The sequence below is a fragment of the Glycine max genome, chromosome 8 (genome assembly GCF_000004515.6).
Source record: "Glycine max cultivar Williams 82 chromosome 8, Glycine_max_v4.0, whole genome shotgun sequence".
Lineage (NCBI taxonomy): Eukaryota > Viridiplantae > Streptophyta > Magnoliopsida > Fabales > Fabaceae > Glycine > Glycine max.
The window spans coordinates 5,833,096-5,845,052 of NC_038244.2; the positions used below are offsets into that span (position 1 = coordinate 5,833,096).

The 11,957-nt window shown below is 30.9% G+C and overlaps 2 protein-coding genes across 3 annotated transcripts; both read left to right on the forward strand.

Annotated features, from left to right (window-relative positions):
• Positions 1–1,232: 1,232 nt before the first annotated feature.
• LOC100803545 (uncharacterized) lies at positions 1,233–6,418 on the forward strand. 2 transcript variants are annotated; one of them, XM_026129383.2, is made up of 7 exons: positions 1,233–1,494; positions 2,930–2,992; positions 3,105–3,221; positions 4,323–4,587; positions 4,828–4,986; positions 5,447–5,598; positions 5,998–6,418. In XM_026129383.2, the coding sequence occupies exons 1-7, from the start codon at positions 1,301–1,303 to the stop codon at positions 6,143–6,145; spliced, it is 1,098 nt and encodes a 365-aa protein (XP_025985168.1). In that variant the 5' UTR covers positions 1,233–1,300; the 3' UTR covers positions 6,146–6,418. The 2 variants fall into 2 exon arrangements, with proteins under 2 accessions (XP_025985168.1, XP_040873945.1); XM_041018011.1 differs by having other exon boundaries at positions 1,241–1,494; positions 4,323–4,548.
• Positions 6,419–7,828: 1,410 nt separating this feature from the next.
• Positions 7,829–10,651, forward strand: LOC100793109 (nodulin MtN21-like transporter family protein). Its single transcript, NM_001252813.3, has 7 exons — positions 7,829–8,177; positions 8,561–8,623; positions 8,704–8,820; positions 9,248–9,491; positions 9,717–9,875; positions 10,045–10,196; positions 10,294–10,651. The coding sequence occupies exons 1-7, from the start codon at positions 7,978–7,980 to the stop codon at positions 10,439–10,441; spliced, it is 1,083 nt and encodes a 360-aa protein (NP_001239742.1). The 5' UTR covers positions 7,829–7,977; the 3' UTR covers positions 10,442–10,651.
• Positions 10,652–11,957: the final 1,306 nt, after the last annotated feature.

Below are 11,957 nucleotides of genomic sequence, written 5' to 3' on the forward strand. Positions count from 1 at the left end.
CCACAGTCTTCATATAACCAAGTATAAGACTACTACAATACACCTAATTAAGTATAGGAGAGAACCCCTTGTTCTAGGGGTAAATCGTTAATGTTGTACTCTGTAATAGGTTAACATTGCCTTTCAGAAACCTTAGGCCTTGTGCTAGACAATCCAATTCGATCATCTCAAATGCCTTATAGAGACAACAAAACTTCAATAGTATCGAATATGCATTTATTGTATATCACCACTCTTTCAAAATCACTATTGACTTGAACATTGGGGTCCAAATTCTTAGAAACCAAATGAGCATCGAAACAATTACATAAGAAGCACTGAATCAAGACTGAAAATATTAAATAACAGCCTCCTGCAAATCACAAGAGGCAAGGAAAAGAACATATCAATAAGTTGCCAATGAAAATGACACTAGCAGTGGGATGAACACAATATAAAGCAGTAAAGCAACAAAAGCATGTTTTTCATTTGCTAATTTTCTCATATCTTGATTCCCTCTTGTATATATTGACTTAAGTGTGATCAGAATCCTTCTAGCACCTATTGGAATCCAAAGAAGCCACGTTAAGCGAAAACCATTTTCAAGACAGTAATAATGAGGGGGAAGTTTTGAGAAGGAAGACACACAAGAATATTAAACTTCACATGTAGTATAGAATTGAAATTCAATTTGAGTAAATTATATAATCATTTTTAGTTAATTAATGAAGGTTTAAAATGGTATTTTTTTTCTTAATTTCTAACTTAAAAATTAATTTTTTTGATAAATTAAGCTATCTTGCCATAATACTAGCTAGTACTATTTACTTATAAATATAGTAACACAGGGACCCGCCACTTATAGGCAGACGGTCCTAGCCACACAATAAATTTGTCATAGTTATTTTAGTATTTGATTGAATAATAATGCATTATGGTATGGACTTTATTGTGGTCCTATATGGCCTCCACCCTCGTCTGTCTGAATAAAGCTCAATTGCTCCCTTTGGTAGCATTTAAAAAAACAAAAATTGTTCACTTGCGGACAAGAACCAAGGCAAACCGGAAAGTCAAACTGACAATTCCCCCTGATTCACCTAACTTATTATAATTAGTTATATATTATATAAAACAATAAAAATGTGCATTCCTCTTTTAATATAATATGCATATATTATGGTGACGTGGAGATAAGCACTTTAGAAACTGAATCTACTCTCCATATAAAAATAGCTCAACCTTGAGTCGAGCTTCCATACCATAAGATTAATTATCTTCTGCCAAATATTAATGCAGCTAGCTAGCATAGTAATTCACGAACATGAAGAAGGTAAGTAATTTGTTGCATACGTTGAAACCAGACATCTTAATGGTGTTTGTGCAGATTGCATTTGCTGCTGTGAATGTGATGTACAAGCTGGCCATAAATGATGGAATGAGCATGAGGGTAGCTTCTGCATATCGCCTTGCTTTTGCTTCGGCTTTCACTGTCCCTGTGGCTCTCGTCTTTGATAGGTCCATGATTATTGCATGCCTTTAGTTTCTTTATTTACTAATACATTGTTACTCACGGGGATTTGGTTTGTGAAATATTTTCTCCTTTGTGTGAATTTTTATGTGATAAAGTAAATATCATATATTTTTAATTTTGACATTTTAAATAATTAAAAAATAATGTATTTGTGAAATATTTAAATTATTTTCTTTAAAAATAAATTAATGATAAAAGTGTATTAAAAAATTATTTAAAAGTATAGTAATGATAATCTTTTTTATTTTTATTTTTCATTACTCAAGTCAATTACAACTAGTTTATTCAAAAAATTTAAACTATATATTATTTTTTTTCTTTACGGTCATGTCTATGTAAGGTAATATTTATTGACAAATTTCTATTTTATGTACTAGTAAATAGGATAAATTAAAAAAAATCTTAAAAATGAAAAAATATTGCATCAGCAATGGAAAAAATATTGGTAATATTGGTTATATTGAAAGTTATTATGTTTCTCTCTTTTGAACAAGACGATCATATCACACAAGATTCAAATCTAATATAAACTGACAACATAAATAAGTAATTAGCATCATCCCACTACGCCCTTTCCTTGGCTGTGTCGTCTATCGTGGCATATAATTGCTGAAATCTTGATATCATGATTGTCAATTATTTATCACAGTCAAACCAATAGCGAATATTAAAACCTTTGTTTTTTTTTTTTTTGCTGAAAATATTAAAACCTTTGTGGTAGCATGTAAACCCTAGTACAATTATTTTTATTTTATTTTATTTTAGCGTGAACGATCAACAATTGTTTTCAAACTAGTATTATATTACTCGTGAATATAGATATTAATTGTCTTAAAAGTTTAATTTAATTGTTTAATTTTATTTATTCTATTTTTTCGGTTTTTATTTTATTTTAATATATAATTTTAATGCAAATAACTATTTTTAAGATTTTTAAGAAACAGAAAAAATATTATTTTTTAGATTAAACTAAATCAATCATCCATAAAACTAAAAAAAAATGAAATAGATAAGTGAGCAAAAATTGGTAACCAGATCATCCTTTGAAATATTATTTTTTCTTAGTTTTTGTAATTCATAAAATACCTTTTAGTCCGATATGAAATTGTAACAACTAGAAAGGGCGAGGGTAGCATGCATATGTTTGTTAGGTTAGGTTCAGAGCATGCATTATTAACCAAGTTCAACCTTAAGGTCATGGTTTGATTCATATAGATAGATGTTTTGTTAATATTTTAACAACCAAATATTGTCAACTTCATTCTCAAAAAAACCAAATATTTATAGTATTTGAAGAAAAATAAAAATTTCTCAACCGTTTAAGAGGAGAGATCTAGACTAGCATGGTAGCTTCTTTGAACATGCAAACCTGCACATCAAATTAACTTGGCTTGCTAAAGTTATTTAATTTGCCATCAGGAAGAAGAGACCAAAGATTACTTGGAGGGTGCTTTTATTGGCATTTCTGTGTGGATTGTTTGGGTATGCTACGTGAATTCTTCACCTTTATCGTCATATCATAATTAGATTGTTCAGGATTATATATTTTCAATGGTATAACGTACGTAACTAATGAACGATACTGATTTTTCAGGGGAAGTTTATTTAGTAACCTTTACCTCGAAGCCATGGCTTTGACGTCAGCAACGTTTATGTTGGCCATGGTCAACCTTATCCCTGGCATTACCTTCATTTTTGCCATATCCTTCGGGTATTCACACCACTCCCATATATCTTCTTACAAGCCTTCATATTATTTTAAAAAGTTTTAGCTGATGAACTAAAAAATTCTATATATTTTGGCTCAAGAAAGACACATATGTCATAACGTTTTTTTTCCTTTCTACTTCTATAAACACCTCTGTATATAATTATTTATATTACACAAGACTCTTACTGCATAAGATATAATGAGAAATACAATACAGGACAACTAAAAAGATGATTCTATAAGAATGATAGTATAAATCTTAAAAGTATTAATAATTGAATGAATCAAGTTTGGACAACTATGCTCCACTTCGATTCTCCATTTTTCATTATCCCCACAACAATAACTCTTTTAATTCATGCTTGTAATGTTCGAAAATGATCGACCTTAATATACTTTAATTTTTTTGGAATTAATGCATACTTCTTCTTATTGTTTAGCGTCACTGAACCACACTTTCCCACCTTTTTTTCTTCACTATCCGATCATCTATTTTTTTTTTAAATACAATTTGATTCCAATTATTTGACAATATTTGAAAAGGCATAGGAACTCCTTCTCAATGATTTTGATTTATTTTTTCATGTCATTTTCAAAGTTTGAAAGTTTATTACTGTCAACAACAAATAACAAAATATATCATTTATAATGTTAGTTTCACCAAATAATCTTTGAATACTTCTCATTTTTCTTTACCTTCTACTTGAACTCCGATCCCTTCAAAAGAAAATTCCTCATTAGCCTTGAGATTTAACTATGATCAAGAACTACATGCTTAAAAAATAACAATTTCCTTTCATTTAAACCGACACATAATGTTGGTTGACATCTGTGTGTGTAGAAACTTTTTTTATGGATATGGGTTTAGGTACTTCTTGTGCCTGTTATCAATATACAATAATATTATTAGGCATGCGATGTAGCTATAAAATATTAAATTATAGAAATTAAAGGTACACACTGCTCCAATTTAGAATGTTTTTGTTCATAATATAAATTGCACTATAAGAAGTGAGATTTAATTTAAAGATATGTTGGGCACTGCCATTTTATTTTATATACAGTACTTTAGCTTAATTAACTTTTTGACTTTATATATAGATTCGAGAAGTTAAATTTGCAAGCAGCAGAAGGAAGGGCAAAGGTCATAGGCACCATAATTGGAATTAGTGGAGCAATGCTGATGACCTTTTTCAAAGGCGTAGAAATTAATATTTGGTCGTCTAATAAAATCAACCTTCTGCATCCACATCTGAACCAAAATGGGCATGTGGCATCTCACCACACTGAGTTTCGAAATAAACTGTTGGGTATTCCATGTGCCATAGTAAGCTGCTGCTTTTATTCTTTATGGTACATCACTCAGGTCAGCTTCTTTAGATATAATTTGTCATAAATAAACATCTATAGGAAAAGAAAATAAAATAAAGTTTTTTATAAGTTAATTTATAAAGCTCTCTCATATTAATTTCTCTAAAAAAAATATTTTTAATTTACATATAAATTTTAACTTAAAAAGAAAACTTTTTTTCTTCTTATTCTTATGTGTGAGAGTGTAGAGAAGATTAATTAAACATGCCCTAACTCTTATGTTAATACGGCACAGGCTAAAATGAATGCAGAATATCCAAGCCCTCACTCAAGCGCAGCTTTAATGAGCATAATGGGAGCGATACAGGCCAATATTTTTACTCTTTGTGTCGAAAGGGATTGGAGCCAATGGAAGCTGGGTTTCAATATCAGGCTTCTAACGGTGGCTTATTCGGTATGCCCTTCAATTACACTATGTCTTGGACATTGAAATTAATTACTGCATACATATACACAGGGTGGCGCAATTTTTTTTCTCACCATAATATGAAATAGTTTTTATCAAAAGACATAAGTGATCAATCTTCATTAAAAATCGTGAATACATAAGATGAATATTAAAATTTATGCATTATGCATTATATATATTAAGCACCTTTTTATTAGACACATAGGCATTTAATTAATCAATTTCATATAACGTTAATAACAAAAAACATTAATTGATTTTAGATTTTGGAGGAATAAAAAAACTTCTGCAGAAATTAAAATCAAAATTTGTTCATTTTACACGAATCAGAAACAAATTTAACTCTAAATTAAAAGAAAGAACAACGACGCACTGAACGCTCAAGTGTATAAATGCTCAAAGTAAAGGAAGTTTGTTTCATGTGAGTAAATGTTTATTGATTCAGGGAATGGTGGCCTCTGGAGTAGTGGTCGTGATCATTGCCTGGTGCATAAAGAAGAGAGGCCCTCTATTTGTTTCTGTTTTCAATCCACTACAGCTTTTGTTGGTAGATATCGCTGCTTATTTAATGTTGGAAGAGAAATTGTATTTAGGAAGGTATTCTCTAAATCATTCATATAATTAATTACATAAATATGCCTATTTTTTTTTATTAAATTTAATGGTCATACACTAACATTATAAAATTGTAAAGATATATATATAAGGTTGATTGAGTGGTTAAAAAAGATAATTTTTTTTTACAGATTTGATCTCTCTTATTAACAAAAATTAACAAATCAATAATTAATATTTGTCAATAAAAAAATAATGTAATATTATTTTACTTAATTATTTAATCACAAATTATTATGGGTATGATATTTGAGACAAGTCAACAAATTTATCTAGTTATGATTGACTGAGAGGATAAGATTAGTATATGACGTATTTTGTCTTGGTTTTGGTCATGTTCATGAGTTGATATGACTTCTCCAATTTTGTTAAATTGTATAGTGTGCTTGGAGCAGTGATAATTGTGTGCGGTCTATACACGGTGCTTTGGGGTACAGCCCAAGAATTGAAAAAGAAGTCTCAGTTAGTGCCATTAGGAAACACCAGAGGAGAGTCTGAAAATGATCGGGTGGTAAGCCCAGCCATTTGATCACAACAACCTTGAATGTTGCTAAGGTCAAAGACTGCTAATGGAAAAATGAATAACTTGAAGAACATGATATTCAATATGATTATTTTCTTCTATAGGGGGAAAGATATACATCCTTGCTAACATTGTGGATAGCAATAGCAAGTTCTTTTACTCTTGCCCCCGCCTTCAGATATTGCTTGTGTCTAAGTTTCTGATCTACACCCTTTCATGTCAATATTGATTAAAGTATTAAAGCTAGAAAGAATATTATATTTTCTCTTCTTATTTCTCTCGGAAATATATATATATATATATATATATATATATATATATATATATATATATATATATATATATATATATATATATATATATATATATATATATATATATATATATATATATATATATATATATATATATATATACATCTAGTTTGTGAACGGAGGAAATATTACCCCAAGTTGGGACATTAATTAGAAGTGGCCATGGCTCCATATTTATTTTTCCGTCTTTACGATATTACAGATAAGTAGTAAAAATATTTCAATGGTGAACCTTGCTTAAAATAATTAAATATGCATGGCTATATTTACATTTGAATTTTAACGGATTAGATCGAATAAAAATATATTTTAACGGATTAGAAATAAATCAATATTTTACGGAATTCATCATTATAGAATTAATTATTAATAATGCTTGATACAAGTCAATTCAAGGTGTATACCAACTACCAAACTTATAGGGATTTGCTACACATTGAGCTTCATCATTCTTAACGAGACAATTTTTAAGATGGTATGCTAGCAAAGTCCACAACTTCCCTCAGCAAACGTTTTGAAATCTACCAACAGGTAGCCCAGTTTCTTAAGCATTCTCCATTTTTTGATGCAATGGTTTAATATTCCACACACATCATTCTAGCTCTCTGATTACACGCTAGTGCAAATGTTTGATGCCACTAATCCTACAAGTTAGTTTGGGACATTATGGTATGTAAGAGTATAAATTATAAACAAGCCAATTCTAACACCTGAAAATTAGGTTTGATTTGTAAGAAGACTTTATATTTAATTTTTTTATATTTAAATAAGTTAAATTTAAAGTTTAAATTTAACTTGTTGAATATAAAACATAATTAACTTGTTTATAAGTTCATTTTAATTATTTTTTTTCTTCTGTTACATCTCTTCTAATCAACACCTATGACTTCTTATCTTGCTCTTTAAAGTAAATCCCCTGGACTATCAGAATCCATGTATTTTTTATTGGATCTGGTATGATTTGGTATTAAAGGTAAATTGTCAAGTATATTCGGTTCATATGCTTAATTTATTTCTAAACGATTATAAAATCAATAATTAAGTATATGCTAGCAAAATCAACAACTGTCGCCTGCAGACCTTTTGAAACTTACTAACAGGCAACCTTGTTTCTTAAGCTTTCTCCTTTTACACGATGCAAACTATAGGTTGCACTTACAGATATTAAAAGAGAAAAAAAAAATATAAAAGATCAAAAAAGGGAAAGGAAGGGACACAAAATAATTAAAAAAACTAGCACAAACTTGAAGTCATTTGCCTCCTTGTCAATGCTAAACTGCATGTTTGCTTGATATAGCAAAGGGACACAAATAAATATCTTAAATAGTTATACTGATACATATATATATGCCGCACAAAAAGAGTCCATGAATTTGTTCCCCATTTCATTCCAATAACAAGCTAAAGTTTAAATTGTCAAAAACAACAGGGGAATCAGAAGCTGTTACTTATTGTTTTTCTCCATGCTGCATTGATAAGTCTTCTAAAACATTTGTACTTTATTTTGGTCATAGGGACTGAAATATGGAGAATTTATACAAAGTTGAAGCCACAGGTAATGTGAAGCCTGTACTGTTAATGATTGCGGTCCAGACACTGTATGCAGTGGTGAATATCATGTTAAAGATTGTGGCAGATGATGGAATGAGCTTAAGTGTTCTTGTTGCCTACCGGTTCTTCTTTGCTTCTGCTTTCATCGTTCCGCTTGCTCTCATCTTTGAAAGGTGTTTCTCTCTTTGCATAAGTTTCCCATTAAAGAGTTAGGAAATATAGTTAGTTGCCTTTCCCATGTGCATAACATATGTAGTAGAGCTAATGCACATTACACATTAAAAAATTAAGAGTGGTGTAGCAATAGACTCTCTTTTAACACACACATACACACTCTATTATTGATTAGAATTTATTGAAAGCTGAAAAATCAGAATAGAGGCTCATTAAATATCAAGTGAGGCCTACAAAAATTTGTGATTTCTAATAAATTCCAACCAATTCTAAAGAGTGTGTTCAAAAGAGTCTGTCAGAGAGAGAGTGTGCTGCAAACATCCTTCAAAAATTAATGTTAATCTGAATCTATATGCAAATTTTTTGGCATGTGTTTCCCTAGGAAAAGCCTGCAATATGTTACTGGGAAAGTTCTATTCCAAGGTCTTCTTTGTGGGTTATTTGGGTAAGATATTTAATGCCTTAATTTATTTAAGATAGTCAATTTAAGAAATAAGTGTGAGATGATGATTTAAAAATTTGCAGGGGATCCTTACTACAAGGTTTCTATGTTAAATCCTTGGCCTTGACAACTGCAGTATATGTCACAGCCATGTTGAACCTCATCCCCGCTGTCACCTACATCTTGTCTGTTACTCTAAGGTATGCCCCATAACTTTGTATCTAATCATTGAAGAGAAATGCTAGTAATACAGCTTTCTATCTCGAGAAATTATTACTCCTAACCAATCTCTACATGATACATGATTGAGTGTTTTATGAGAAAAAAATTAATAATACTCGATTATAGCATGTAGAGATTGACCTGAGATCATGTAATAATTGCCCTTCTACCACACTCATTCTAATACACTCTTTATTGTTGACTGCAATTTGTAAAAAAACAACAATATTGTGGGAGTCTTGCCCCTTATTTAATGATCTACACTCATGATTTTGTAGTTTTCACTAATTTTAACTCATAAGGATGTGTATTAGAAAAAGTATGTTACAAACACTCCACATTCAATAAATCACCACTGATAATATTGAATACCATTTGACCCAATGGTGGGGGTTTCATCCCCAGACTTGAGAAGTCAAATCTTGGAACAGCAGGTGGGATGACCAAGTTGCTGGGGACTTTAACAGGAATCGGTGGTGCCATGATCCTCACTTTCTACAAAGGAAGAAGGCTATGCCTCTGGTCAACAAACATTGCCTTGTTGCACCGTGAGCCATCATCACACGATGCCCCCATAGGTTCTCTCTTGTTGGGCTGCATACTAGCTTTTGCAGCCGCTCTGAGTTACTCTGTGTGGTTGATAATCCAGGTTAGAGTCATAATCGTCTTCACTAACTTTTTGATGATTTTATAAAAAAATGTTAAAAAACTATGGTGTACTTAAAAAAGAGAGTTTCTTAATGACATTACTAAAGTAAAAAACCTTTAAATTTTGAAGCTACCCTACATGAATTTCTCTAAATTTAGACAACTTTTTGCTTAAACTCACCCAATAATTGAATTTTTGTAACATGATGAATTTGGATAAGCCCAGACAAAGATGAGCGAAAAGTTTCCGTGGCACTATTCAATTGCAGCTTTAACCTCTGCAACGGCCTCAATCCTATCCGTTATATTTGCTCTTTCTACGGAGAGAGATTGGAGCCAGTGGAAGCTTGGTTGGGACTTTAGGCTTCTAACAGCAGCTTCTGCGGTAACTAATTAAATGTTCTCCATAGAGAATAGTATGTGTATTCAATTTGCTTGAGTCTACATATTTGGCTGTATGTGTCATGAGTAAGTAACACATATAACCAAAATATGCATTGTTAAAATGAAGTTAGTAACAAGACATAATTGGTGGCTCTAATTTTGTTTTGAAGGGTATCTTGGCCTCTGGAGTGTGTTACCCCCTTTTAGCATGGTGTGTGCGTAGGAAGGGACCTCTGTTTACATCTGCTTTTTGTCCTCTAATGTTGGTGATAGTGACCCTTTCCGAGACATTGGTACTAGATGAGTGTCTCAGCGTTGGAAGGTGAAAAAGCTATTTAATTGTGAACCTTCAACTTCATTTTTTTTTCCCAAGTGTCAATGCCTTATATATATTATGGTTTGTGGATGTACTTGTGCAGTTTAACAGGATCAGTGTTAATTGTGGGGGGATTGTACATGTTGCTGTGGGGTAAAAGCAAGGAAAAACGGATGGAACATAGTGATATAGTGTCCTCAAAAGGCACTCTTCAATGTGAAGCAATTCACAATACCGACCCATCATCTTAGGCATGTAGTAAAAATGAGCATGAAGAGAAGATATATTGTAGCAACTATTCTTAATGTGAAAAATTCAACAATTGAACCACTACGGTCAGCCTTGTTAAAAGTTTGAGTAATTTACATGAAATTTTAGTACCACAAAAAGAAATTCAACAATGAACATCTGAGGATAACAATTCATATTAGTTCGATATTTACTACTCTGATTTAATGGTAGAGCCTTCCAGTAATTCACTTTTAAATGGGAGTATATTTAAATAATATTTGCAATAACATCAACAAAATGGATCAACTATGGTGAGATTATTTAAACTTAATCAATGGTCTTGAATTTTAATCTTAGATATACAGTTGTGTTACATATTGAGAGGAAGAATTTTATTACTTGTAATAGTCCTATATGGCTCGAACAATGTTGTATATAATGAAGGATACTCACATCTTGAATACATAGCTAAAATAATAATATTTGCAATATATTTAGTACATAGCCATCAAAGTATTATTTATTCTCAATTGCAAATTTTACCATTTAACTTTAGTTATGTTGAAATTATATCATCCAAGTTTTTTTTGTAAATTTTATCACTTAAGTTTTCAATTGTTATGCATTTTACCACTCAGACGGACTTTTTTTACAAAACTATGTGATATTGTAAGACTATATACCAAACTAGGTGATCTCAAAAACTATTTACTAAAGATAGATAATTTTGACTTATGACATCAGTTATAATTATAACTAATATAGAAAAATGACTTATTTACATCGATTAATCATTTATAACTAAAATCGATGAACAAAAATCTAGAAAAATGACTTTTTACATTGTTTTATTGCCGACATGATGGAAAAATACATAAAAAAATTTTAAAAAATGAATAGTAAAATTTGCAAAAAAAAAAACTTCGGTGGTAAAATCAGCAAAAACTATAAAAATTAGTCGGTAAAATTAGTGAAAATAAAACTTGAGTAACAAAATTCACAAAATAATAAAAATTTGATGGTAAAATTTTCAATTAAGCCTATCCATTTATAGTATATAAAAGCTCAGCTATTCCATATTACGTTGCCACATCAGCAAAAATGATGATGTGGAAGAAGAAAAACATTATTCTATTAAGTAATACTCACAATCTTCCAAAATCCTATACAATACATTTCAATTGAGTGATACTCATCTCCAAATGACCTAGTCTTCTATATTCCCTTCTACGTACCTGCTCTTCATCTCAAGGTTTTTTACATACAACTACGTCCTTTCCCAGATCTTCAGCGCATAAGAACCTTCTGAAATTCGATCGCTTCACTCATTCGCGTTTCGCTTTCTTTAGATTTTCGTCAATATTAGAGATTCTATGTTCGCGATTATGATGATGATGATGCTATAGCAACAGTATTTCGTGAACCATATTCACATCAAAGACCAAATCGCAGGACCTCCAATCATATATGACAATCGACGATAACCTTAATCAGACGAATTTGGGGTTGTGCGAGCCTTTTCGCATCAAACCCCGA

Coding starts and splice junctions, on each gene's coding strand:
- LOC100803545 (XM_026129383.2), top strand. CDS start 1,301: ATGAAGAAGGTAAGTAATTTGTTGCATACGTTGAAACCAGACATCTTA. Junction 2,993..3,104: donor TTTCTGTGTGGATTGTTTGG/GTATGCTACGTG, acceptor CTGATTTTTCAG/GGGAAGTTTATTTAGTAACC. Junction 5,599..5,997: donor GAGAAATTGTATTTAGGAAG/GTATTCTCTAAA, acceptor TAAATTGTATAG/TGTGCTTGGAGCAGTGATAA.
- LOC100793109 (NM_001252813.3), top strand. CDS start 7,978: ATGGAGAATTTATACAAAGTTGAAGCCACAGGTAATGTGAAGCCTGTA. Junction 8,821..9,247: donor ATCTTGTCTGTTACTCTAAG/GTATGCCCCATA, acceptor TTTCATCCCCAG/ACTTGAGAAGTCAAATCTTG. Junction 9,876..10,044: donor TTCTAACAGCAGCTTCTGCG/GTAACTAATTAA, acceptor TTTGTTTTGAAG/GGTATCTTGGCCTCTGGAGT.